This window comes from Ovis aries, chromosome 2 (assembly GCF_016772045.2).
Source record: "Ovis aries strain OAR_USU_Benz2616 breed Rambouillet chromosome 2, ARS-UI_Ramb_v3.0, whole genome shotgun sequence".
NCBI classification, from domain to species: Eukaryota; Metazoa; Chordata; class Mammalia; order Artiodactyla; family Bovidae; genus Ovis; species Ovis aries.
This window is the reverse complement of record NC_056055.1, coordinates 165518049-165544884: the sequence shown is the minus strand read 5'-3', so window position 1 is coordinate 165544884 and position 26836 is coordinate 165518049. Positions and strand designations below refer to the sequence as shown.

At 43.1% G+C, this 26836-nt stretch overlaps 1 protein-coding gene across 5 annotated transcripts in view; it reads right to left on the bottom strand.

Moving 5' to 3' along the window:
- ZEB2 (zinc finger E-box binding homeobox 2) overlaps positions 1–18170 on the bottom strand; it is a 132548-nt gene extending 114378 nt beyond the window's left edge. For 2 of the 5 annotated variants that reach the window (XM_027964981.3, XM_060410053.1), the window contains exons 1-2: positions 17957–18170; positions 15277–15418 (exon numbers count right to left, since the gene is read on the bottom strand). In XM_027964981.3, coding sequence (XP_027820782.1) covers positions 15277–15349 — 73 coding nt within the window. In that variant the 5' untranslated portion in view covers positions 15350–15418; positions 17957–18170. Of the gene's footprint in view, positions 1–15276; positions 15419–17956 lie in introns of those variants that run through there. The other 3 variants (XM_060410055.1, XM_060410054.1, XM_042243916.2) reach the window with 2 other exon arrangements.
- Between the last annotated feature and the right edge of the window lie 8666 nt (positions 18171–26836).

Here is a 26836-nt window from a genome sequence, read left to right as displayed (position 1 = left end):
TGAATATTTTTTTTTCATTTGCCAGCTTTCTTACCTTCCTCATAAGACAGAATATGTTGTTTTATGAATGGAGGTAAAAATAACCTTGAATATCTCAAATTATAATCTTTTTACATAATGAAAAGGGAGTGTTCTGGCAATAAACTTAATTTTTTTTTTTCTCATGAAGTGGTTCCAGCGATCATGCTTGTTTGGAAGTTTCTAAAAGTGGTAACATCTGTGCTCCTGTTGGGATGAGAAGTCATCCCACAGACCTTTCTGTGAGCGGGTTTGTCTTTAAGAGAAAATAAAATACCTGATTTGGGCCCTTAGTCTTAGCTCCCGTATCTTCACACTCTGACCCACTGGCGTTCCTTTGAGCAGAGAGCTGCTTCCCATGGCTACCTCCTCAATATAAACTTGCTAACTAATCTCTTAGCAAACACTTGAAGCCAACCTGAAGGGAGGAAAAGAGGCAGAGAGGAAACAAAAAACCCGGCAGAGATAAAGCTCAACGCACATTCAACCGGACACGGGACTCTAAATTTAGTACTAAACTTCAGTTTTCTTGCAAAGAGTTAGCTGTTGTCTGTGCAACAGGGACTTTTATAACAATTATTTTATTTTTAAGACTCAATCCTTAAAAAAAAAAAAAAAGACTCAATCCTAATTCTGCTGCTGTCTCCTAAACAGGGCTCACTTTAACAAAAACTCCCCCTCTTTTTTTTTCCTTCCTACCAGTAGTCCTGTGCCTACCCTGACAGGTATTTGTAAATGGTTTCTTTTTATAACTGAGTATCTTTTAAATACTGTATCTTTTTAAAAGTCTACCCAGACCCCTGTGTGCACACAAGGTAACTTTTCCTCAGGAATTTATGTGAGGAGAGGATCCACTGTTGGAAATAAATAACGACTTTCAACCAATGATCAAAGAAAAATAAATCTTTTCCCCTAATAAGACTTTTTAAGACTGGAATCCCATTTTTAAATGGATAACAGCTAAGAGGCTAACTGGCAATCTATTTATTTCCAAAGCTCTGTTTTAACGTTGGCTACACAGAAATTGGAGGAGCAAATGAACCCTGGGATCTTCGAAGTTGAAGCTTTTAAAATAGAGTTGGTATGTAGTATTTGAAAACATATTGTTCGGAATTTAAGTTTTAATATCTAGGAATAAACCGAGCATTAAATCAAGCAAAACTGTGACAAGGCCAATATGCACATGGACGATGCCAGGAAGGCATCTTCAGCTCTTTGTTCACAGCTTAACAAAACTGTGCCGTCACACCACTTTAGTTCAACAGTGCCTGTCGAATGGGCATCAGCAGATCAGCCAATGCCTGTCATACACAGAGCCTGAAGACGCTTTGAAAGCAAGAGCTTATTCGACCCCCAAGTCTAGTTGGAAAGTGGTGAGGATTTTAAATCATCTAGTAAAGACAACAACCTCCCCCCTACCCCTGCCACCACCACCCCATACTGCAAAGTTAGAAGAAATAAGGAAGGGTGACCAACAATAATGGTTTTAAAAAACAGACGTGAAGGAGAGAAAAAAAAAATGCACTCAGGCAAAGGGAGCGCTTTTCATATTTGTTTTCTTTGTCATAGCAATTATAAAAGTTTTGCAATCACAGAATTTTTCTCAAAGTGACGTTCCCAATAGTGAAATAGAAGTTTAATGTCATTGCTATTTTAAGGTTTTGCCACGGTTTTTTGGCCTTTAAACAATTGAATAAATGTTCTTCCGTTATCAGGATAGGAGGGCGTTATGTGACAAAGAGAACTTGCAACCCCGTGTTATTCAAAGGAGTATCTCTTCAAGTGTAATTTTTGCTACGTGGCTGTTTTTGTTGACAAAAATGCGCTAACTTTTGAACCGACAAGTCTCCTGAGCTCTGGTCTCTGGGAACATTTAATCTGCTTCAGAGTAGGAACCGGAGGAAACAAACCTGGTAAAGAGAAGGATTGTTAACTTTCCTACAAGTTAACAATTAAGGAAAAAAAAAAAAAAAAAACCCAAACCGACTTATTTGCCTCCTATAACACTGATCATGAGATTTGGCTTTCAAGCTTTAATAAGTGCTAAGGAGGTGCCTCAGAACTTTCCTCCTGTTTAATTAAGTGTGCCCACTCCTCTTCAGGCATCCAATCAGATTAAATGAGAGTGAACCCTGGGAGCAGGGTTGATGAGCCCTAGTGGTAAGAATTAGCTGAAGGTGGACTGAATCTCTCGGCCTTTCAAGCTGCTCTAGGACACGCTGCTCCTGAGATTCATACGGGAGTTGAGATTCCCCTTACACTAGAGTTGCAAAGCTCTCGCGCTGCACCCCTCTCCCCGTCTCTCTCTGTCTTTCACTCTGCTACTGTCAGTTTGCTGCCTGTACTTTAGCTGTCTCTTTTCCAGTCTCTACCCTGTCAGTTTCTGGCCTGCCAATTTCAACTTGAAGCTTGACTGGGCTGATTTGATGCAAATACCTCCAGGGAAAACCCTGAAACTGATGAACAGTTATGTCAAGTCGATTTTGCACCATCGGGAAAAGGTAACCTCTGCGAGAAAAAAAACAACAAGGTTAAAGAGACAAGGGCTTTTCACGTGTAATACCTCTGCTGCACATCTCGTTCACTGTTTACCATCCCTCAGAAATTGTAACTGTCAGAATTAGTCCTAATTGCAGATGCGAAAGCTGCCATTATAATAAAAACAGAGGCAGTGCAGGCATTAAATGTAGCAGCCTAATTTGTGAGACTACAGAAAAGGTAGAGAAAATGAATATTTCATTACTTTAATTACCAGGGACTACTCTTTTCTTGCTGTCTTATGATAAGTGTTGCTGTAACTAGCAACAGCAAACATCCACTAAAACATAAAGTGCAATAATCGGCCTGCTGTCAGAATCACCACTCTAAAATACGAGCTGGGAAAAAAATATAATGGTTTATCTATTTCTTAGAGATCGCAGAAGATGGAAATTCATTTAATATTGGGGCGGGGAGGGGGAGGGGAATGCACATACAAAGGCACCAGTAAACAGGTTTAGTCAGAGAGTAATGGCTCTGAGAAAGGAGGAAAAATATCAGTTGGCTATACATTTGAAGTGTTTGCCCGAAAAGAATGCTGGAAAGTGAAAAATAGGAGGTAATAGCATTTGGACTTTTTAAGGCAAAATCTTGTTTTGCGTTGCACAATATAATTGCTTGAACATTAGAAAATAAAACTCCAGTGACTAGGGGAAAGACAAGAGGAAAGCGAGCGGTTTTCAAATGATTAAGCAAAAGTGGAAAAAGTTCAAGTTGGCAAAAGTTTAGAAGCTCAGTCCATTTCCATTTTAAAAAGACTAGATAAAGCCTGCCAGAAAAAGGACTTTGCCTACAGTTTCGGAGGACCGATTCATAAGATTTGGGGAGTATCAATAATTACTCACTGCTGACACCTTGAAAAGCCCTGGGCATCTCTCCCTAATTGTCAATTTCAGGTAAAAGGGCAAAGCAGGGTGGAGGGGTGGCCGGACTGTGGGAGGTGGGAGGTGGGCCAGGGGGTGGGGGCGTGGTGGAGGAGGTTGCTGAGACTGGCTAAAGCCAGCCTGTCTCTGCATTTATCACTTTGTCCCAGAGGAGGTGTTTGTTCAACATAGCAGTTTGACAGCACAAAAACACTGTGGCCAGAAGCCCTATCAAAGAGCCTACTGACACATATCATTTGTGGTCTCGGTTTCACAGGGCAAGGCTACCTCTCACTTTATCTACACAAGTATAAAACTCTACACGTTTCTAAGTGTTCAGTATAGTTTAATCCCCTCCCCCTTTCTTTCTTTTAAATACTATAAACACTACTTTAAAATACCATCTTTATTCGGGACTCCTGAATGTTGTTTTAAAAACCATAATAATTTGCAATCAATTTAGCATAATCTGTGTTAAGGTTGATAATATTAAAGAAAAAAGAAGGAAAACAGTTTAAAAGCACAAAGCTTGTAATTTACCCTAAATAATACACTTAAAGCTTAGATTAATAGGTGCAAGTAAATTTTGTAAGAGTAATGTCATGTGGCATAGGGAACACTTTTCTTGTTTTCTTGTTAACAATAAATCCTACTGAGAAGGAGCCTACATTAATCCTTCATCTCTACTACTTTTGCTTAAGTGTATCACACTCACAAGCTATAAGACTGGAGTTATAGTTAAAGAGGAAAAGTCCTAGAGTTGGGGTCCTAGGGTGTATCTGTGTTGTGCGTGTGTGTGTGTGTGTGCACATAGGCTGTATTTAGTTTTCAGATTCCCATCAGCAGAGCAAAGGTGATGGAAAATCTTTAGAGGACAATCATTTTACTTAGAGATTTTCCCCTTTTAACGGGTCTATTTATTATGAAAACAGTTTACTGAGTTCTTTATATATAAACCTCACCTCTTAAAACTGAGAAATCTCATGATGTGAAACACTTCCATTGATGCGCTTTGTGTCTAAAATAGAAACTTAGGTACTTCCAAGAATAAGCAAAATGCAAAGTTTCCTTGATTACAGTTACTCAGATATACAAAACAGTATCAATACAATATAAATTAAAAACCAGTGAAAGCTATCCACTACATTCAGAGATCACCTGGATACTAAATTCCTTGAAATTTATTCATTAAGAGAGAGAAAAATTCTCAGATCTTAAATAGCAAGATAACTTAATCTGTTCATCTCTTATGGATTACTTATTTTGGGGAGGGAGTATCTGTCACCTTCTTAGAAGTACCTTTCTTTCCTAGAGTTGGTTATAAAAGGAAATATGAAACAGTATATAAAGTACAGAAATCACTATATTGCCATATTAGCAATGTTAAGGAGGGATCCATTAACTTTTAAAATATTAGAATGTTTGCCTTTTTGTCACAGGAAATCATTAATGCCAATTACCTATTCCCAAAAGAATACAGTCATTCACCTCTCTCACCTGATATTATTTTTAAATGTTTCTCCTTTATTATCAGGATTTAAAAATCCACCTCCATATAGCTTCTCTTTGGGTAAAGTTTTCTAAATTGACCAGTTGTGTGTTTATCGTTTGCTTGAAAGAATATCTTCATTTAAGTGGGACTTAAAATTTTTAACTTCAAAATACTGAAGTTCAGAATTAGGTCTCCTGCAGTTTAGAGTGTGTGTGGGTTTAAGCTGAAATAACACACAGCAACCAAGAAAAATGAAGAACAACTAAAAATGGATTACGTACATTAGAACATGACAGTGAATCCCATGGATTATATGGAAAATTACCTGAAGTTTTAATTTTATAGTAATGTCTAAAAAATAGAAAAGAATGAAAAGCAAATACGTATGCCAACATGTGCGCACTCTTAAATCTAACAACTCCAAATCTCAACTCATATGAATCACAGAACTAAATTTGTTTTTTAAAAAAGTCAGGAATCCTTATGATGATTACATTCCTCAACTGAAAAATGAAAGCAAAGTTCAATCAGATCTTTCTCAGAGGTTTGTTCCTTCTCACCCTATCACATATGTGTCCTTGTTACCTGCCCTTCCAAAGTCTCGTTTTCAGAAGCCTATCAGAATTTCCAACCAAGACTGCAGCCTCCACTGTAATGAACATGGCGTTATTAGCTCCCATACTTTATTGGGTCACAAATACACAATATCTGATGAGACACTGATCATTTTCCTCCCCTTTTCTCTTTTCAGCCTCTCTAACTTTCCTGTCAGGAGCCTGAAAAAATATGCGCAGTTACTGTTGCAGAGGGGAGACGAAGTTTAACTTCTGGGTTGGCAATCGGAGAATAATTCATGAGCAGATTTCTAGCAAATGATATGATTTGCTAAATTTTGGTCTTTGATTTATATTTATGTACTCCTGCTACTGCTAAGGTTTTGCCAACCTCAATTAGATCATGAATGAGATCATTTTAATTCAGCCCCCAAACTGTGACCTGACCATGGTCTGAAAGTGTTCAAAAAGTAATTTTAAGCCTCCCTTTGATTTGAAAAGGAATACTGCATGCTTGGTCGTTCATACAAATAACATAAAACTTAATTATTGAATGATTTGGCAGAGGACCTTCCTGCCAAACAACAGTCAATGCCAGCTACTGTGATGCTGGCGATGCCCGGCCCCTGAGCGCACAGCCCCCTGTATACAGCATTTGTTCATTGTGTCTCAGGGCAAGATGCTTCCAAATAGGATCCACGGATCTGGGAGACTGGGCGCAAAGCAAAGGGGGTACCATATTTATAACTCCAGTGAAAAAATGCTGCCTCACCTAGAAGGGAAGTAGATCTGTGCTGTCAAATCACCAGGAGGCTGTGACAAAGGGAGCCTGCAGCCTGACACACGGTGTAACAACATAGCAAACACCTTTAATTCTGTCATGTCTCATACCCTTTACTTTCTCACACATTCGTGGCTGCTCGAACGTTGACACCTACACTCTTTTTCGAAACTAAATAAGGCAGTCTTATTTAAGCCCGAATGCAACACCTGAAAAGTTATTCTTATGCCCAGCAAAAAATAACCATTAACTCCTTCCTCTTAGAAATGCCTCCCTGGTTGGTCTAGAAAGTCTCAAGTTGGCAAGAGCCTCCCTGGGCCCCTGACTCTTGAGGTTCACATGACCTCCTCAGCTCCTTGAGATAGGCAACACTTCCCCCCTCAAAAAGATTTGAGACTGGTGATAATGTCACTGTCCGAACTGGCCTCTGACAGCGTTTCCAGCTGAAATCTCTTTGCTTCATCACAAACTTCTGGTGTCTTCTATAGTACGGAGAGAGGCCCCAGCTGCTTCATTCCCTCTAGCTACCATAGTCTAATATCTTAAAAGCTGGAAATGAAAATAGCTTTTCTAAAGATATTTCCTGGAATTTTTAATGTGCTGCCTTGATTCCTTTCTCTCTCTCTCTTTTTTTCCCTTGCCAATTATACACCACCATTTGGAGGGCTTATGAGCAATGTAAGTCCACCTCATCTAATTAAACCACATTGTTTTAAAAGCTTGAACAGTTTTCATGTCTATAAGACTTGTCTGAATAATAAACTGCTAGAGACAGGATTCTGAGTGTCTTTGGAGAGTCAGGATTTTATCTGCTGAGCGCAAAAGGCCAGGCACTCAAAGAGTTAAAGAGGGTTCCTGCATTGCTGGGTAGGTTAATATCACAGCTGCCTGGTAAAGCATTATCCTGGTACCTCACTTAACAAAAGCCTCCTTTTGCAAACAGACTCCCACTTCCCCCCGCAACTGTCCAAAGGTGTTTACTGAAGTAAATCTGCCTAAATCCTTCATTGCTTGGGTCATGGGGGTGGATAGGAGGGGTGGAAGGTGTAAGGATAATCTCTTTTTGTAAATTCTGTAAATCTTCTGGGAAAAGAAAAAAAAAAAATCAGGAATCTGTGTCACATGCTCCTGGACAACTTCTAATATCTCTGCTAGTTTTGCTCTTGTAAGTGAAATTTGTCACAATGACTATCACAGAAGACACCCCCTCCCCCAGGTTTCCAATTATTCACTCTGCTGTTTGAAGCGACTGCACTTTCAAAGTTGAGTGTGTGTGCGAGTGTGTGTACGCATGTGCACCGACATTATATGCTTAATCTAATTGTTGAAGAAAAACTGTTGGTATCTTAAAAGTGGTTTCAGAAAGGGAAAAAAAGAAAAAAAAAGACAAGACAGTTTAGGAGCAAGATAATGTAGCTGAAAAGTTGTCACGAGAGGTTTCTGTTCTTGTTGTGGTCTCATTCCAATACCATTAACTGCATGTTACTTTTGCATGTTGAAAATGGAGGCAAATAACAGTAAAACCTGACAGGTCCGCCTGCAAGGGTTTAAACAGTTCCCAGTAAGAAGCAGCCCTTTAGGCATAAACTTTCTCTCTCAAGAGAACGTGAATACCACCAACCCCTCCCTACAAATCTTGAAGCATCCAGTTTGAGATACAAAAAGGCTGTCATCTCACAAATGTTAAACATACTAAAAAAATCTGAAAAAAAAGTATGAAGAAGGTGTGAAAAACGTGGCACTTTACAGCCCTCAAAGCTTTTTAAAATAGAACAACTTTTCCCCCTAAAATTCTTTTCAGAGATTTTTTTTTTTTTTCCTTTTTGGCTCATTTGAGAGTTTCTTTCTTGGCTTTTTTCCCCTTTCATTTGAAAATATGAATTATCATAAAAAGTCAGGGGGAAAAATGGGAAAGTCTTTTCCAGTTTTCCTGAAGATGTATCAGTGCGTTCGGGCTGGGTGTAAGCAACTTCTCTCTTGTGCTCTGGGCCAGACACCCATCACTGCAAGCAGACCAGGGCCTCTGAAGACTCCTCCTCTCCCTGCTCGAGCTCCCCAGCCTGCCCCCCAGCACCGTCCCACCACCCAGGGCCTGCACCTCCCTGGCCTGAAGGTAAACAATAAGAGCCCCACACTGGGCAGCACTCCAGAGTGGGATGTCCACACACCTGACCCAAGTCTAACAGGCTTCTAGGGGAGAATTTGATCCTTCCCTGACACTTTTTACCTCAAGTGTTGAGCGGGTGGCCATGAATAGTACAGACATGCCATCTTGTAACACTATATGCCTGTCAGGAGGGACAGGGCCTGGTTAAGCATCAACTATATAAGGCTGGTAACTAGGGAAAGCCCAACAAACAGCCACAAACACCTCAGTTATTTTACTCAGCTACTACCCTCTGCCTCTTCTCTCTCTCTCTCTCTCTCTCTCTCCCTCTCTCTCTCTTTCTTTTCATCTTGGCTTTCTGTGGCAGAATGCAAATGGAGCCTGCCGGCGGTGAAAGGGCTGAATTGTGATTAAGAAGAAGAAGAGCTCCTTTCTTTGTTCTCCCCTCAGGGGATGTTTACTGGGAGAGACACAGCGGATCAGATATGAAAGGCATTCAGGTCAGCATTGATGTGAGCGAAAGTGAAATCATACCTAAGGCATTCAAAAGACCGCCGTGTCAGGGGTTCAGCTAACGGTGCAGCTACTGTGTGTGTCTTCCCGGAGAGGCAAAAATCTTTGTGAAAAGACTGACGATTTTTTTTTTCCCCTCCCTAATTTCCTTCAAAATTATAAAAGTCCTCCCTCCCTCTCCGTTTACCTCCCACCAGATGCCACAGGAGTTAGTATTTTCTCTCCTTATGGACCACACGCGAAATCAGACGAACTTCTAATAGCTGTATTACCTAAATGAACCAGCCTTGCACCATCTGAACTGTGAAATCTTTTTTTTTTTTTTTTAAGCAGGTGTATTCATGTGTGCTACATATATGCCTAATATGTAGGGGAGAGCTGCGTGAAGAGAAAAGCCAAAACACACACGCGTGGATGGTTTTTCCTCTCACTTCCCTCAGAGGAAACACGAGAGACACACACACACACACATAGAGTATAAAAACAGTACAGAACACCTTAAAACAAAATTCTTTATTTGCTTTGTAACTAGGAGTTACAGTTTTCCTGAGAGCTCTCACTCTGACACGACTGTCACCCAAGATAGAAGTATTTGGCACGTAGCTATTAAGGCAAAGACTTCCACAGAGTCTACTGATTATTAGTGCTTGCCTTTTTAAAAAGACTTGATGAAGAAATACTTGGATCTTTACTTTTTAAAAGTTTACACTCCTGACAGCCCAAATAGTCAATAGTCAAGAGATTTTTTTTTTTTCCAAATGGTAAGCTGATGCTGTTGGCATAAACATACTATGTAAATATATACAAAATTCACAAATCACAGCAAACATACAAATAATGAGGAGGTGCCTAGATGTTTTAAGGCTTAAAAATGAAAAAGAAAATCACATTTCATCTTCTGATTGCCAAAGAAAGAAAAGAAATAGGGAGGGGGAATAAGGCTGTATTTATTGGTTTTAAATCACCCTTTCCTCTGCTCTGAATTATTTTTTCTCAACCTTCACATCTTGGCTAAAAAGCATATTTGGGCTTATGTTAACATCTGCTTTTGTGGTGACATTTAATTCTGTATATTTTCAACTAGTGTTTCTGCATCACAGATTTTCCCCCTTTATCTCTTCGCTCTAAAAAGACAACCAAAGAGCAATCAAAAAGGTGTCTGACTTGGCCATTCAGACAATTGCCCCCTTGTGGGAATGCGGGAATGAATGGTACAGTGGACACCCCAGCACCATTGACGTTATAAACATGTAAATGAAACACATTAGGGCAGACAATCAATTGTCTGTGAGCATTGCAAACCTGCACTCCCTCTCTCTGTGACAGGCACAAAATAGTGTCTACCTTGGGAAGCCACGGTGCTGGAGAGGAAAAGGACAAAGCGTTCTCTTTCACACAGAAGAAAATGCACCTTAAAAGCCTTGGAAGAATGCAGATGACAAACACTGTTGTAAGGAAAAGACTCTCCCACATCTTGGAATAAACGGAGCACTGCTCAGGGAGCTAGCAACAGCCTCCTTTCCTACCTTCAGGGTAGACACACACATTTTTCCCAGGCAAAAGTCTTAATACGGCATTAGGGTCTTTGATAACCTCTTGGAATTTTCTTTACTTCGAGTACATTAAGCAAGCAAGAAAGGAAGCATCTGAAACATATGACAGAGCAGTTTACTGGGAGATGTCAGTCTTGGCTTTAGTCATATTCCAAAGTAAATGCTTAAAGACGTGAATGTATCTTTATGTGGCAACAGAGAAATAACATAAAGTTTCAAATCCTTACCCCACCCTTACCCTGGTGGAGAGTCATGCTATGGATACCAGCAGGCTAGTGGCTATGTTATGAAGGAAGCCATGTCTCTATCCCCAATTGACTGAATTTTTTCAAACGGAAATAAAACAAATAGATCAGTCTAGATACATAACCCCCAGCCATGTGTGTGTGCAGCATGACAAAACTTGCAGAAGCTCTTCAGAGAGACAGAAGGATGGAGATGGATATCTGGGGCACACCCTCAGAGCCGGTACCTGCCACACAAACTGCTTCTGAGTGCTTTGCGAGTCAGCAAAACCACCTCCTCAGAACCTCATCAACTTTACCAGAAAGGTACCTGCACAAGGTTTCCACACTTGCAAGGAGCACCAAGTCTGAACCGACTGCAATTCGAAGGAAACTTTCCTGCCTCAGAGCGTATTGAGGGGCTCTGGCTCACAGCTTCATCCCATCCCAACTTCACCTCTCTGAAAAGAGAGACGAGAGAGACAGGAGCCACATCCTGAAGAAGGGGCTTCTTGCGTTTCTTTTCCTTTTCATCTGAGCATCTCTGAAACGGGAACAACTTCTCTGCTCTCCACTGCCTCTCAGCATCACCACTAGCACTTCCACTCCCTTTCAGGAAGTGGTTAAGGGAGTGAGGGCTTATCTTAAACAGGGATCATCATTTCTGCTCATCTGATTGTTTCTCCTCTAGGATCTAAAGCCCTGAAAGCATCCAGTTTTATCCCTTTTCTTCCCCACTGAAAATCACTGACCAAAGGGGTTTGTAAAAATCTTCCCCCATTCCACTACACAATGCCTAATGCTTTAGCTGAAACTTTGGAGAAAAATTAAATTTAACTTTTTTTTCTTCCGTTTCCTTTTCCCCACCACTCATAATTCAGTTTTCATTTAAAAGACAACTTCATTCCCTTTTCTGAAGCAAGCAGTTTCCAGGTTTGATTTTTATGAAAATGTGCCTGTGTCTGTGTGATTTTTTCAGAGGCTGATGCTGGGAGGTGGCAGGCTGGGGAGGCAGGCCCATCTTCCTAGGCTCTGCAGGAGGCAGGAGGCAGGAGGGTAGCCGGAGCATCCCCAGGAGCTCATGCCCAAATCGGGGGTAAAGCAACAAACTTTGCAAGTTACCACCGGGCCGGGCCAGTGGCAGGCAGCAGCCAGGCACCTCCTGCTCCCAAGAGCTCATTTCTGCCTCGAAGGCTGTGTGGAGATAGTGGGGTATAATCAGGGGACTGAAAAGGGGGGCTGGGTTTCCCCCCTCCTCTCCAGCTTCAGTGAAAGTATTACAAAGTGAGTCAGGCGACTGAAGATCATCTGACTGAACTTTCTTGAAACCGACACACATTCTTGTCTTCGGGCAACTTGCTTTTTGCCTCCTTCTCCCTCACCCCTCTCCCCCTTCCCTCCTGCACATCTTATTTTCTGGGAAGAGATTTCATCCTTTCCATGTGGGGGAAAGGAGACTGTCCACTATGGATTAACTTGGCGCTGGCACTGTCTTTGCCAGGCATCTTGCTAGCTTGAGAATCTTGAAGGCTGGATTTTTAGACTCTTGTTTCTCTCTTTGTACATTTGCTTTCCTCAAACTGCCTCCTTCTCCTTTGCTTTTTTAATAATCACATACAGCGCCGTCTTTTAACCCATGTTCTTGACCAGCCTTTCAAACACACACATACTGCTTTACACGTTTTATCTCTTTGTCGCCTTAGTCTATATACACACTGTTGACTTCATTAAAATTATATAAAGTGCCATTCTAGTTTCCTGGATGACCATCTCTCTCTCTCTCTTTTTCGTCATGCAGTTTCTACTTCTATGATTAGTATTGCCATTATTCCTTTCCAGGAATTTCTCTATGATTTTGATAAGCATCATCATATTTAGTGTTATCAGCAAAGACACAAGCTCAAAAGTGACATCTTTCCCATGAATCCAGGAAAGAAGAAAAATCCACTCAGTTCAGATAAATCCTAGCAATTCCCAAAGGGAAAGGCACTGGATACGTACTTGATGAGAAAGGAAATGAAAAAAGAGGGGGAAAAACTCTTCTACCTGCTTCTCAAAAGCAGGACATTGCTCAGATTAAACCCAAAGCAAAACACTGACAAGTAACGAATTTACAGCATGTTTTCCCACAGATTATTGGGAAATAATTATTGTTGTTAAGTGTGCAGGGTCTGGGCTAAATGCCTTCAAAATGTGCAATTCAACTTTCCACTTCAGAGTGTTAGGGCTTCTCCCAAGTTTGTGGCTGGGCAGAGGGAAATGGGGTCCGTTACTGAACACCAAGCAGTGTCCATGGCTGAGCACCTCCCCCGGTACTCTGTTCCACCTGTGAAGCCCCCAGCAGACCTTCCCCACTGCCAATCTCTGCCCCAGGGCTCTTAGGAAGCTTGGAGCATTCTGTTTTCCCAGACCTGGGCTCTGGTCTGACCTCACAGCCTGGACCAGGCTGGTCAATGGTGGCAAAATCCCGAAGGGGGTTGGAGGAGGCAGACAAGAAGAAACAAACATGCTAAATAGTCTCTCCTGCAAAAGAACACTTCTGGGAACCTTGTTTTAAATCTTATTCTTCTTTCTCTCTCTCTCTCTCTCAAAAAAATGACTATTTAACATAAGAAAAAAAAATAAGGCCTCCTTGACACAAAGCTTTTGTTATCCAGTTGATCAGCAAGCAATGTGCTTTAGATACTTGTAAGGGTGGGGGGAGAGCCCCACAACAGACATTGATTTTAGAAAATCAATAACCAACATTTAATAAAAGGAACAGAGGAAACACAAGAGAGGAGAGGGGGACATTAGGTGTAATTTTAGTGTCTACTAAATTACCCAGAGATGGGGAAGGGGAGGTCTCCAGTGTAAGGACCACCTTAAATAATGCCAGACACTAGAGTGAAGAAAAAATTAAATTAAGAGAGAGGAAGACAGGGAGAAAGAGACTTAAAAAGAGGCAGTCTGAACTGGGTCTTGGGGAAGCAGCTTGGTATATATTATTGTACTTGTTTTTTTGTAATACTAAGCCAAGCAAATAGATCAAAGGCAGCACAAAGGGAAAAGGCAGGATAACATAACGAACAGTTTCTGACTAAAATTCCTCTATCACTCCCCCATATGGCTCGACACCTCCACCACGACAAGCAAAAGACACACACGCACACACACACACACGCACACACGCGCGCACACAGGAAACCTAGGGAGACAGAGACAGAGAGAAGCATCATTTGTCTCTAATCAAAATTCCCTCGTCTTTGTGTTTTCTGCTTCCAGCGCCCCTCACTGCGCCCCCAGCCGCCCCCTCCCGCGCCGCGCAGCTCGGGGGCAGAGCGGGGACGCACAATTGTCTTCTCTGGAGGAAAGTTGTTCCAAGTGGGCCCCGGCGGTCCCCGCGAGGCGCGGGCAGGGTTCGCGGGAGACCGGAGCCCGGGGCCGGCGCCGCGTCCCCGCGTCCAGCTCGGGAGCGTCGACGCGGCCCCGCGCCGGGTGATCGGGCTGAGACCGAGGGGAGCGAGAAGTTTCCTTTCCTAGTCTGAGCTGGCGCTAGTTCGCTTGTTTGTTTTGGGGGGTTGGTTTTTCTTTTTCAACTCAGTATCCTCCGTCAGCTACCCCCCGGCACCCTCTCCGGTCCCCAGCTCTCTCCCCTCCCCCAGGCGCCTTCTGCGCTCTTGCCAATCACTTTTCTCTTTTATTCCCACGATTTTGTTTGGGGGTAATACCTAGGGGGTCTGCCTCTCTCGCGCGCGCTCTCTTCCTCTCTCTCCCGCTCTCACTCTGCCTTCCCTGACTCTTTCTGAGATGGACCTACGGAGCTGTCACACCTTTGATCCCCCACCTCTGCTCTGCGTGTCCCCCTCGCACCCCCATCTCCTTCCTCCTTCTCGACTCAGCCTGGATAACGGACTCCTCCTGACCATGTCGAAACTGCCCAGAAAAGTCTCCCCGCGCTCCGGGACTCCGCAAGCCCCCGGCGTGGGGCCAGAGCCCGCTGGAGAGGAACCACCCGCCCCCGCGCCCGCACGGACCCCGCGCGGGGCCGGCCGAGACCCTCCCACCCCGGGGCCCCGGCGCGCCTGGCCCGCCCGGCCCCGCTGCCCGCGGACCGTTACTTGGCGTGCGGAGAGGCGGCCGGGCGACTCCAGCAAGAAACTTTCAGCCCGGCGGAGGCGCAGCCCCGGGGCCCCTCTCCCGCCCTCGCAGCCCCTCTGCCACCCCCGCCCCCACCCCGGAATCCTGCGCGACCCGGCGCCCAGGCCCCCCGCCCTGCCCTCGCCGGACGCTCGCGCAGCCCGGCCGGGGAGCCGGCGGGCCGGGCGCTCACCGAGCGGGAGGCGGAGGCGGAGGGAGGGCGGAGGCGGGGGCGCAGGGGGCGGCAGGGGTGGGGGTGCTGGGCCCCGGCCGGACCCCAGCGCTCGGAGCCCCCCGGCGCCCGACGCTCACTTTGCCCGGCACTTCCCCAACTCCCCACTGTCCAGTCGCCGCGCGCGCCGGGCTCCGGCGCCGGCCGCGGAGGGAGGCTCGCCCGCGAGCCCTGGGCGCCGCCACCGCCGCCGCCTCGGTTCCTTTTCCCTCTCCCCCTCCTTCTCCCCGGGTCTGGAGCCGCAGAGTGGCCCGGAAAAGTTTGGTTCGGGCCGCTTCTTACCGTTTTTCCTCCTGGGATTGGCTTGTTTGCGTCTCTTGCACCGGGGGCCATCCGCCATGATCGGCTGCTTCATTGATAAGAGCGGATCAGATGGCAGTTCGCATGGACTCGGCGCCCTGCTTCGGCAGCACGCAGGCTCGATCTAGCAACCAAACACAGCGACAATGTGGGCATCGCCCGCGCCCATTGAAACGCGCGCGGGCCGCCCAGGGGAGCCGGGCCAGGGCCCGGGCGAGCACCCATCCGCGCCCCCCAACGCCAAAGCGAAACTTCGGCGGCCCCCTCCCCGCCCCCCGCCCCCAGCCTTGGCCCCGAGGCGCTTTGTGTTTGTTACTGTTTGGTGTGTTGCACCCGCGAGGGGATCAGAGAGACAAGAATTACATCTTCAAAATGAGTCATAACTCCTGACCGTATGAGGGAATGCACACGGCGGTACAGTAAGGCTGCTTGACTCAAGGCTAGGCGGACCCTTTCCTCCGAAAAGTCCTCAGCCCGGCTCGGCAACTTGGGGTGAGGCGAAGCTTTCTTTAGCTCTCATCTTGTCTCACCACCCCCACCCCATTCCCCAGAGGAAGCAAACAAACAAACAAACAAACAACGCGAAACAACCCCCGATGAAGCACACTCGGGTAAATTGATAATAGTAATTATAGGAAGCCCACTCGCCCCGCGTCCCATCCCCTCCCCTTTCGCAGTTTATCGAGACACTGTCTCTTCCTCCCCCCCCACACCCCCGCCCCCAAATTAGGATTTCCCGTTTCACGCCGCAATAAGAAATATAATTATAAGCCTCTTTGGACACTGTCCCTCCCCGCCCCCCCCACCCGGCCGCCACCTTCTCCACTTTGACAATATTTACTTAAGTATTTCCCCCCACCTCACTCACACACATGCTCCCCCACACTGGTTCCCTTAAATAGTTGCAGTAGAAAATTGTTTTTTCCCCTCAAGAAAGGAAAGAGAAAGTCCAACCGCTACGACAATACTTTTCAGCTCTACTGAATGATCGTATCCTTTCTGGCTTCGAAACTTTTGTACCTAAAAATCGAGAGAGGCGCTGCATTTTTTCAGCTGAAACTGTCAAAACTTGGAGAAGGGGAACCTCGGAGGCAGGCAGGAGAGGAGGAGAATCCCGAAACTCGATGGAGGTTGGGAAGATGCTGTGCCTCGAGGATTAGTTTAAACAGGGGGCTATAAAAGATGTAACAGATGCAAACTGTAACACAAGGGCCATTAACCCTTTCTCTGCCGAGTACACTCGGTCCCCACGCCCCGCACCTATTGTCTCCTGTGCTAGAAGCTTTGCGAAAACCTGGAAAGTGAGTATCAGTTTCCACACTTTTGCTGAAAGGGGTAAGTTGGGGGGGGGGAGCAGAGAGAAGGGGAAGTAGATGATTTAGAAAGCACCTTGAATTTAACCTAGGCATAGTGGCAGCCTTTTAAGTTTGACACATTTTGTCATGTCTTGACTCTCCTGTAGATTTGAAATTGTTGGGAAAAATCCTGAAATACAGAAATGGACACACAAGTGTCTGGGATGAAACAGCTGGCCTGTCTGTATTCCTGCTGAGACTTACGCACGATTGCATATAAATACATGTTTAATAAAGTAAGCTGCTAGTTTTATGAGCATGTGTGTGTGAGGGACAGACAGGGCATTTGTGCTGTAAACTTTATCTTTGCCTGTTATTTCTAACTCTGGAGTTAGTAATCTTACCTTCATCATTATAGGGGGAGCATGTAAAATATGTAAGTAGGTGGGAGACACACATATTCATGTTAACCGGGATCACCCCTGTTCCTGGTAACTCCTGCTATCTCGACTTTTTAGTGCCAAAGTATGGAATGGGATATTTGAGTGTATGTATCTTCTGTCTCTATATGACTTTGCCATTGGAAATACAATTTCAAAAGTTATTCTTAATTTAAAACCCTAATGTCCTGACGGCAGTTTTCTTCCCAGCTGTAGTGAGCCCCCCCCCCCCTCCACTTTGGTAAACGACTCAAGTTCCATGAGGACTTTCACTTCTTTATTTATCATCACAGAAGTGAGGTGTTACTTCACATACATACACACACAAAGAATGAAATAAAGAAATGAAACTCGCTAAGCAGACAAAAACAGGCAACTTTCTACTTAGAAAACAGCCTTCTTCGGTGGGAAAGGTTGGACTGCCATATCTAAGAGAAAGACTTGATCCCGAATTTGGTAGGTTTGTATCCATCAAGTTTTGTAATTATTAACAGGTATTTGCCAAGTTTTAATTGCTGAATACAATGAATTGGAACTAGAGTGAAAATAGAGCAAAATCTCTCCCCTCGAAGAGTTTTTATTCCAACCATACAGATCTCAATAAAACTTTTCCAAGGCTGGGTAGTAAAAGGCACCTTTGGTTACCTGAATGGACAGGTACGGGGCAAATTATTTGGGGGAGGGAAAAAAGGGGGGAGAAAAAGAAGGAGAGAGACACAGGGAGTGCGAGAAAAATCGAAGAAGTCATTCTTGGGAAAAGCTTGCCATAAAGGAGCTAAGCCCACCTGAAATTCCTACCCACAGACACTCCTTCTCACTTTAGACTCACATCCCCACTTAAAAGGAGAAAATCATAAAAGGAAGGTGGGGGGGGTGACCATGCCAAAAAGGAATAAAAAGAGAGAAAAGGGGGAAAAAAAAACCTACCTGCGAAGTCTTGTTTGTAGTTTTGGCCAGAAATGGTGAGAAGAAAAAGCATGAAGAAGCCGCGAAGTGTGGGGGAGAAAAAGGTGGAAGCGAAGAAACAGCTCCCGGAGCAAACTGTACAAAACCTCGCCAAGAGTGTCTGGAGGCAGGACCGTTATTCCTGCGGAGCAGGTTAGAACTGATCTCTTTCGGCCACTCCAGGAAACACAAACCTGGGGACGGACTGACGTGTTACGCCTCTTCTAATGACATTTTTTTCTTTTTCTTTTCTGTAGGAGAGAGAGAGACCCTGAAACACGCGCCACCTATCTTTGTGGGGAGGGATAATTGAAGCGCCCTGAGCGTGAGCATCATGTGAAAACGTGATCGCCAAGTTTCTCTCTGGGAAAGGATCTGGGATAGATTATACCTTGAAGTCTCCGCAAACGCTTTAGTGGAAGAAATGAAATTCCACCTCCCTCCCTTCCTCTCTCCCTCCCTTTCGCCTCCCTCCCTCCCTCCCTCTCTTCTCCACGCCCCCCCTCCCACCCCCCCCATCCCCCCCCACCCCCGTCAAGCCTTTGGCATCATTATCCTCATCACTAAATCCTACAGAGTACAGGGCGGAAAACGGTGCACACCATTCACAGAACTGGAGAACTCTAAGGGGCGAAAGTTAAAGGGAAAGATCCCGGTTCCTCAATCCACATCGCCTCTTCTTATACAGATATCTCTAATAACCAGATTTGAGATGCACATTAAGTTGTGTGGATTTCTCAGCACGGTTTCTGGAACTAAATTTTTTGCCCTTTCTCGTATTATTATTATTATTATTATTATTTTCTTTCAAGATGCCAGAGCCAGAGGGGGAAAATTGCTGTTATGTGAGCTGCATTTTAGGGCATGTGTGTTGGGGTGTGTGTATGTGATGAATTTCTGGATTGGATCCCAATACTAAAAAGTAGTTTGGCATTTTTAAAAAGGGTCTCTAAGTAAATTAACATAGAGCGCTGAGTTGACCGATCTCTGAATCTCTCTACATCTCAAGGAGACTTCACTACAAAGTGAGGGAGTGTGTGGAGGGAGGCAGGAGGAAAAGGAGAAAGGCCATAGAGGAATTTAGCAGGGAAGGAAGAGCACGATATTAAACGGCATGGGGTCTAAGTTTTGGAGTATATATTTTTTGATATTGCAATTAAAGTAAAATTAAAAAGAAAAGACTCCACCTTTGCTCTGAAGGGATTGGTTATGTAAATATGGTAGGGATTTCCTGGAGAATACAGCTTTCTACTGTATGGTTAATTAAATAATCACTCAAAAGCTTCCAACGTGACGCTTCTGTCGTAATCCAATCAGGTTACATAGGTCCTAAACAAGAAAGATATTTTCCACATCTGGAAGTCAGCAATTTAGCAAGTACTGCACATTATTAACCAATTCAGAGCCTACTTCCCAGGGGAATTTTTTTTCAAGTTTAAGTGTTCTTAACCAATGCTCTGCTGTTTTGTTAATCAAAAAGCTGGTTTACACTGCACATAATTGGAACTAATATAGAAGTAAATAAAGACAGCCAAATTTGAGGATGCTGAGCACAGGCATTTATCGGAAAAGGAAGAAATCTCTTAGCCTCCAGTGGTTCAGGCTCAATTTCTTAAAGAACTGTGAGGCTTTTTTTTTTTTTTTTTTTTAAAGAGTGAAAGTGCTTGAGGACCTCAGAGCACAAATAAACTTTCAGTCCCACAGTCTTTGCAAAGGTAAAGGTGGAGGTGTCAAGAGGACTGAAGGATAGCCTCATGCCATTTTTTTCCTGCTTTAATATTGTTAATATGTTACAGCCCCCTGTTTTCAGTCTGATGAAATCTGAAACAAATAACACCCTGATCCAACACTACACTTTTACTCACATTAAGATAAACTGCTTTGAACTGTACTTTGAATGTGTGCCTAAAGCAAGACTTTGAATGCAAGAGTCACTGGCAATTGCACTCAAGAGGAGGGAAAAGCCACCACTTGGTTTGCCACATCCACACTCCCAGAGGTGCACAGCTTTGTATTTTGTATGTTTATTGGGGAGGGGGCAATAGCCACCCAGCATGACCACAACCAACACTTACTTTAGGATGTGAGGAAGTAAATTTTCACAGTTGATTACAGACTCACCTCTTTGCTACCTTAAGCATTTATTACAATGAGAATCATCTCCCCCACCCCACTCATATAATTTACTTATAGAGGAGCATTGGAGACCCGCCTAAAATTTAATAATAAAAAAAAATTAAAGATTTCCACCATGGGTCAGGCACATTCTCAGTTTTATGCTTTACATTTCTTTAATATTCCTATCTCTATAAATATATGACTTATCAAGTTTCTCCTCTGAGATTTACTTCTATTATTAACATCCTTTTTTTTAAATCCCCACTTTCCCCCACTTTTTTATTTAAAAAAAAATCGAGTCTAGCTTTCTCTAGAAGTTTGCTTTTCAGGGTTTTCTCTTCCATTTCCAGGATAAAGGTGTTCCTGGCATGGAGTAATTCCAGGTAAGACTCCACCTGAGGACCCCAGGTAGCCATTGGAGCTTACAGCCCAGACATACACTCAGTGGTAAACCTCAGGTCAGAGGATCCAATCAAAAGGCTAACAAATCACTTGTCTTTATTATGTATATTAATGTCAGGTTACTTAAGATCTGACTTAAAAAAAAAAAGTATTTCCATTAAAAACAGCTAATCATCTGATTACTCTGGGTTCAGTAATTGTTCGAGTGGCAGGAGACAGCCCCAACACTTAGCACTGGTAGTTCCGACGTGCAAGTATTTGAATTTGAGTAAAGAAAAGCAATCTTTCAGGTTCCCATCAAGGTGGATAGTTGGACGGTGGCACGCGAAGCGTCCCCACGAGGGATGAGCGCGCCGGTGGGTTGCCCTCCTCCCCTGCCTGGCACGCCCCCGACACTCCCCTCCCCATTTGACCAAGAGAGTTCCCACAACAGCAGAGGCGGTGGGATCGGAGGAAGCCGGGATATAAATATGTTCCGAACACTCCCTTAGTCCGAAGGCCAGGTCGGGGACAATGGTGATCGTGGGATCAGCGGGATGCTGGAGCGCAGGACGCAGGGAAAAGTCGAGAGAGGACTAGGAGCTACTAGCTTTCGGCTCCTCACACAGCAAAGCAAGTCCTGCAGATGAATCGCGCCTTCCCGGGCTTTCTTCCCTATTAATAATCTATTTCGAGATTAGCGCAGACCAAGGGGATTAAAACAACAGATACATGCAAATGTGAAATAATATTGCAATGGACATGGACGAGAGAAGAATAATTCTTCAGGGTTTCTTTGAGTAAAACAAACTGCCTCCCTCAGAATTCCCTCCACCCAGGCAGCGTGTGAAGATGCACTTTTGTTTTCCCATTCCCTCCAGCCAGGACCTGGTGCCTGTCCCCCCATTCACCTCTCAGTCTGTCAATTTCCTTAACTCTCACAGCCTCTCCCCTTTTCTCCCCTGCCCCCCAGCTCCCCTTGTCGGCCCAGATGCCCGAAGAGATACAATGTTTCTGCCCCTGAACACACAGGCTGTAGCAGGAATTCGAATTTGGCCATAGCTAATGATTTTTTTTTCTAAAGCAAATTCTGTTTATTTTGTACCATGTGGAGAAAAAAAAAAAAAAAAAGGAACCTATTCTCTTTTTTAAACGGAATTGATCTTTCATCCAGAGGAATTATTTCGACCGTGCCGTTACACAGGAGGTGGGCAACTTCTTTTAGAGTTGGAAGGAAAGGGTGATAAGGGGGACCCCTGCAATGGGGGTGTGTTGAGGGGGTGGGGGGGCGGCAGGGGTCCAAGCCAAGTCAAACGGTTTCTCACGTGCGAACTCGCAATCCAATCCATTCGGAGTTGAGCCTAGGATAGGAGGGGAAAGTCTATTAAAAAAAAAAAAATCAGGAGCATCCCTCTGAGAAGCCCTTTCAAACAAAATCAAAACAGGACCAGAGAATCTCAGACCGTCTCTAACATCCCTGCTGCGAGGCCCGCGGGCTCTGGAATCTCGCACGTCACCTGGCCCCAGCAGGGCGGCCAGCTGAGCGGTTCATTTTTATTTTTTTATTTTTTGAAGTTAAGGCTGAATCTCGGCTTCAGTGCTTTTTTTGCCAGCGTCTCCATTGACAGGAACCAGCAAACTTCAGGACTCAAATAAGCGTCTTAATTTATTGATGCAAAACAGGTCTGCTGGTCGCCCCCAGTTCTCCGCGCTTTCTGTCCCCCATACCCCCAGCCTCGGTCCCTTCATTTGATCTCAGGGTAAGGCCCCCGCAGTACAGGCGGAGGAGCACGTGGGAGGGGGGGTTCGGCCCCCGCCCGCCCAGGAACCCCGCGACCCCCGCCCCGCGGCCGGGTCAGCTGACCTGGCTCGCTGGCCGGCTCCCCGCCCGCCGCCTTGTTTCCGGTCCCCGGGGTCCGCTAGCTGCGCACGGAGCGGGAGCGGCCGCGGCCGGGAGGTGATGCTGGGGGCTGATTACCATGAGAAAGGCTGTGCCTGGAAAAGCCTCCTCCACGCGACTGTCAATCTCACTCAGGGGTGGGAGGGGGGACGGAAAGGGCCCTGTAGGAGTCACCAGAAAACTTGGAGTAAGTTGGATGCGACGCAGGCCCGAGGAGGTGGCTTTCGCCTCAACTTGGAAGGCTGTGGCGTTAAGGGCGCGGACGCCAGCAGCCTCGCCTGGGAATTGAAAAACCCCGAGTCCTTTCTTCCCTTCTTTCCTCCCTCTTGCCATCCTTTCGGCCCTCCCTGCCCTTTATCCTTGTTTTCTTGAAATTCTTTCCCAATTCCATTTCCTACGTTATCCTATCTATCTCCCTTTTGCAATCCCTTGTTTTGTTTCTTAAGATCTCCTCTCTCGCTCGGATTCTTTTCTGCCTCCTTTATGTGTCCAGATTTATCATTTCGTTTTGAAAACACAGTGTTTCATATGTAATTAATCTACCAGCAGGAGGTCAGGGACACCCTGACTAAAATAACTCCCTGGGTCATCGCAGAACAACTTCCCCAGGTGTCAGTGAAAAGTAAAATATAATAGTAATAAAATAAATATAAATCTATATCTCGGTAATCATAATGGCTCCTTATCCTGAATTACCATATCAGCTCAAATTGACTTCTTTTTTTCTTAAAAGATAGAATCTTCCTGTAAGAAAAATGAATAATACTTGATATAGGGAAATTCTTTAGCTTTAAAGCAATGTGAAAAAAATTTTCTCATTTATGGTGATATTTTAGCAGTGCTTAACAGACTTTAGAAATTACAATAGGTAAAGAAACTTAAGCTGTGCTTTTTCTTTAATGACTGTTTGGAAAGTGTAAAAAAATTCTAAAGCACCCCTGCCTTTCAGGAATATTGATCAGTTCAGAGAAAAACATCATGTCCTGTATTTTGTACAGGCTAAGCAAATTCACAACTTTAGTTGTTAGGTTGTTTTCTTGGCCAGTTGCCCTATTGCCTAGCAAGTGAGTGAACATGGAGCTGTGTATGTCATGAATGTGGCTCTGGTTTTAGTTTTACTTATTTTTTTTTCTGTCTTTCATTCATTTTGAGTATGTTGTTCTCCTATTAAAATTCAGAGTTTGCACTTGTTTGCAATTTGTTTACTTTGTTGGATTTTTAAAACTTGTTAGTAGTCAATTGAACATGTATATTAAACCCTTTTTAGGCCAAGAAAAATAAAGATGCATTAGAAAGATGCCTTTTATGCTTCATAATTATTAATTGACATTTTATGATGAATAATTAATCATTTGAATAATTTTGGTATCTCTGATCTGAACACATATTTGCATATCTAATGCTTGATTTTAACTGTGTGTTTTTTAAAAAAATTCATTCTCTCAGGACGAAGAAACAAAATAACATTTTAATGTAAAATTTCTCTTCAACACTTGTAAAAGTTTTTTTATTGAGTTGTACTATTCTTTCTAGATATCCATAAAACTTCTTAACACTTTGTAAATCATTTATATAGCAATCACATACAAACATGTGACAGACTGCAATTAATTAGGAAAAACAATACCCTATGTAAAATCAAGTCACTCTCCTCCCCAAAGGAAGAGATGTGCACTAATTATGCACCATTTTTTCTTACTGGAATTTGGTTATTGAACTTTCTGGTTATGTCTATTTACAAAAGTCAAAAAGTGGAAATTGAGGTAATTAATAAGTAATTGATACATGAATTTAAGATTTTTTAAAATTTTTACTTAGTAACATAGGGTTGATTTGAAATTATTTTAAAATGATCAAGCAAGCCTATCTCTGATATTTTTATACCCTGTGTCAGTTGAAGTTCAAAGAAGCTATTTTGAGTACTAACCCTGCATGGTAACCTGTGTGATTCCTGGCAAGCTACTAGAAATGTATATTCTTGTGGGTACACTAATAATGTCTGTTCTTCTGAGTTTTATTAAGAATTAAAGTATTGTCTGAAATGTCACTATAGTGTAACTTTATTATCATAATGAAAAGATTGACAAAATAACATGGAACATACAGATCAGTTGAAGACAATTAATTTTGACTGGTAAAAACAACCATTTCCCTTTTAGTATCATTCATCATTTTTCTGTTGAGAAATGAGTGCTGTTATTAAAGTGAAGAAATAAGATGAAAAGCATCATCGAATTTTTGGGTCGTTTACGGTTCTTTAGACCTCTTCAGAGAATGTAAAGCCACAGACATGAAGATAGTATTTTTTATTTTGTTACTTAAGGAGTTAATTTATTGTGTTCAATATGATCATAATTTCTTTATAAATATCAGATTTCTTTTGGTGCAAATGTATGAACTTGAAGTTTTTCATGTTCTTTAGTAATGTATTGTCTTTGACTGTAAGGGTTAAATGTGTAGAAGCTCAGAAGCAGTCTTGAGTAAGACTTCTGAGAAAAAAAGGGCAAACTTACAAATTTGGAGACCAGGAATTTGGCTGTCAGAGCACTGTTTGTTGTAAGATCATTCATAATGAACTGAGCATTTCCTTTTGGAATTGTAGTTATCCTGAGGTTTGTGCTAATTCTAAATACCTATAGTGGGGGAAAAAATCAGTTTACTAATGGAAAATGAAATTCATTAGTGTCTTAAACAAATAATAGACCAGATTTTCTTTTTGATGCATAAGCTGAAAAATCAATGTAAATGCTAAAGGGAAAAAAAACTACTGTGATATTTAATCCTAATACTGACTTCTTGTTTTCCTTAAGATTCTCCAAAACACTTAAAGGGTCCTTTAATTGTTTCCTTTCTCAAAGGATCCATTCCATGCTTCTTTCACATCAAAACTACCAAAAGGGCAATTTGGACATCAGCCTAGGGACTTAGAGTGACCAGTAACTTTTTCTTTTTTTCCTTTGTAAAGGAAAATGGGACCAGAAACTATTTGCACCTACAGATTGTTTAGTGACCTGGAAATAACTTAACTTCATGATGCTTTGTGATCTTCTTTAATAGTCCTTGTTCTATTAAAAGGTCAAATTATAAGTCTTTTTTGTTCTAATTTTGCACTGTTCTAAAAGTGATTTTTTTTTTTTTTTGCAGTCATGTTTCAGGTACTTAAATACAACAACCTTACTCTGAAAAATTATTCTCTATGTGATAGTCACAACTATGAAATAATAATAGCCAAGAGAGGAACCTGCTTTTCTAGCCTACCATTTTCTAGTTGTAGATGTGACCTAGGGGAAATCAGTGACTTTCTCTAGAATTCAAGTGTCTGATTCTTCACGGGCCTTTAAATCTGCCAGACTCATCCTTCTGGCAGACACCACAGACAGGTGACATGCAATGTCTTCTCACCTTTAGCAGATGTCCTTCTGAGCCTCTTGTGTCCATTGGCCCTGCATATTGCATTGTGACCTTTTCCAGACCTCCTAATGACTTGTTTAGTGCTTGTTTTTCCATGTGTGGCTTATTTTGCCATTTGGATCTAACACCTAGGCTCAGTTTTCCAGTTGCAAGATTGGTGCAGGTAGAATGGTCTCTCTGGCTTTGTTGTCTCTGGTTTCCCAGACAAAGTATCTTTCCTATTTCTGTCTTCTCACCAGGACCCTTGAGTTAGGGATGCTCCTGTGAACAATTTCCTGCTACTTCACACTGGTCCTAGACCTGGCCCAAGCCCAGGACAAGTTAGTGATGAAGGAGAGATCATGATACAAGCACATCTGGGAACTGTTTTTATTTCTTATGTAATTTTAAAGTTGCTTGTTGACTGAGAACTGAATCTCAAAGATTCCTTGTGTTCTTCTCAATTACAGCATATTGTAGTGGCGAAGATATGGGCTTTGAAATTAGATCAACTGGATTTGACTCCCTGCTTTGTGAGTACTAATTGTGTATTGAGGATGAGATATTAAGCCCCTGTGAACCTCATTTTTAAAATGAGCAGAAGAGGACTTAAATTTAAGCTGGCTGTGGTGAAAAAATATGACTATAAATGTACAGTGTCTGATACAGGGTAGGCATATCAATAAATAGAAATTCCTTCTCATGAATTATCTGAAAAATATATGAAGGTAAATTATAGAAAAACCAGAGTGAGTGTAGCATATATTTTAGGTGATACTTAGTCATAATTTTAAATGATTTTATTGCCATTTATTTAATTATTTTAATTACTTTATGATTTTATTAGGAATTGTTTAACTGGTTCCTGCATTTTACAGAAATCAGTGCTTACTGAGAACAATTGGAAAAGTAATGTGGAATTTCTCAACTTCGAGTGGAAAAGGTGGAGTGCTCATTATTCTAAGCATCATAGTTCCAACCTCTGAGATGAATAAATGTCCTTTACCATTTGATTATGCATTTCACACTTCTGTTTACAACTGTAAGAACAAATATTTTTCCATGTAGTTCTC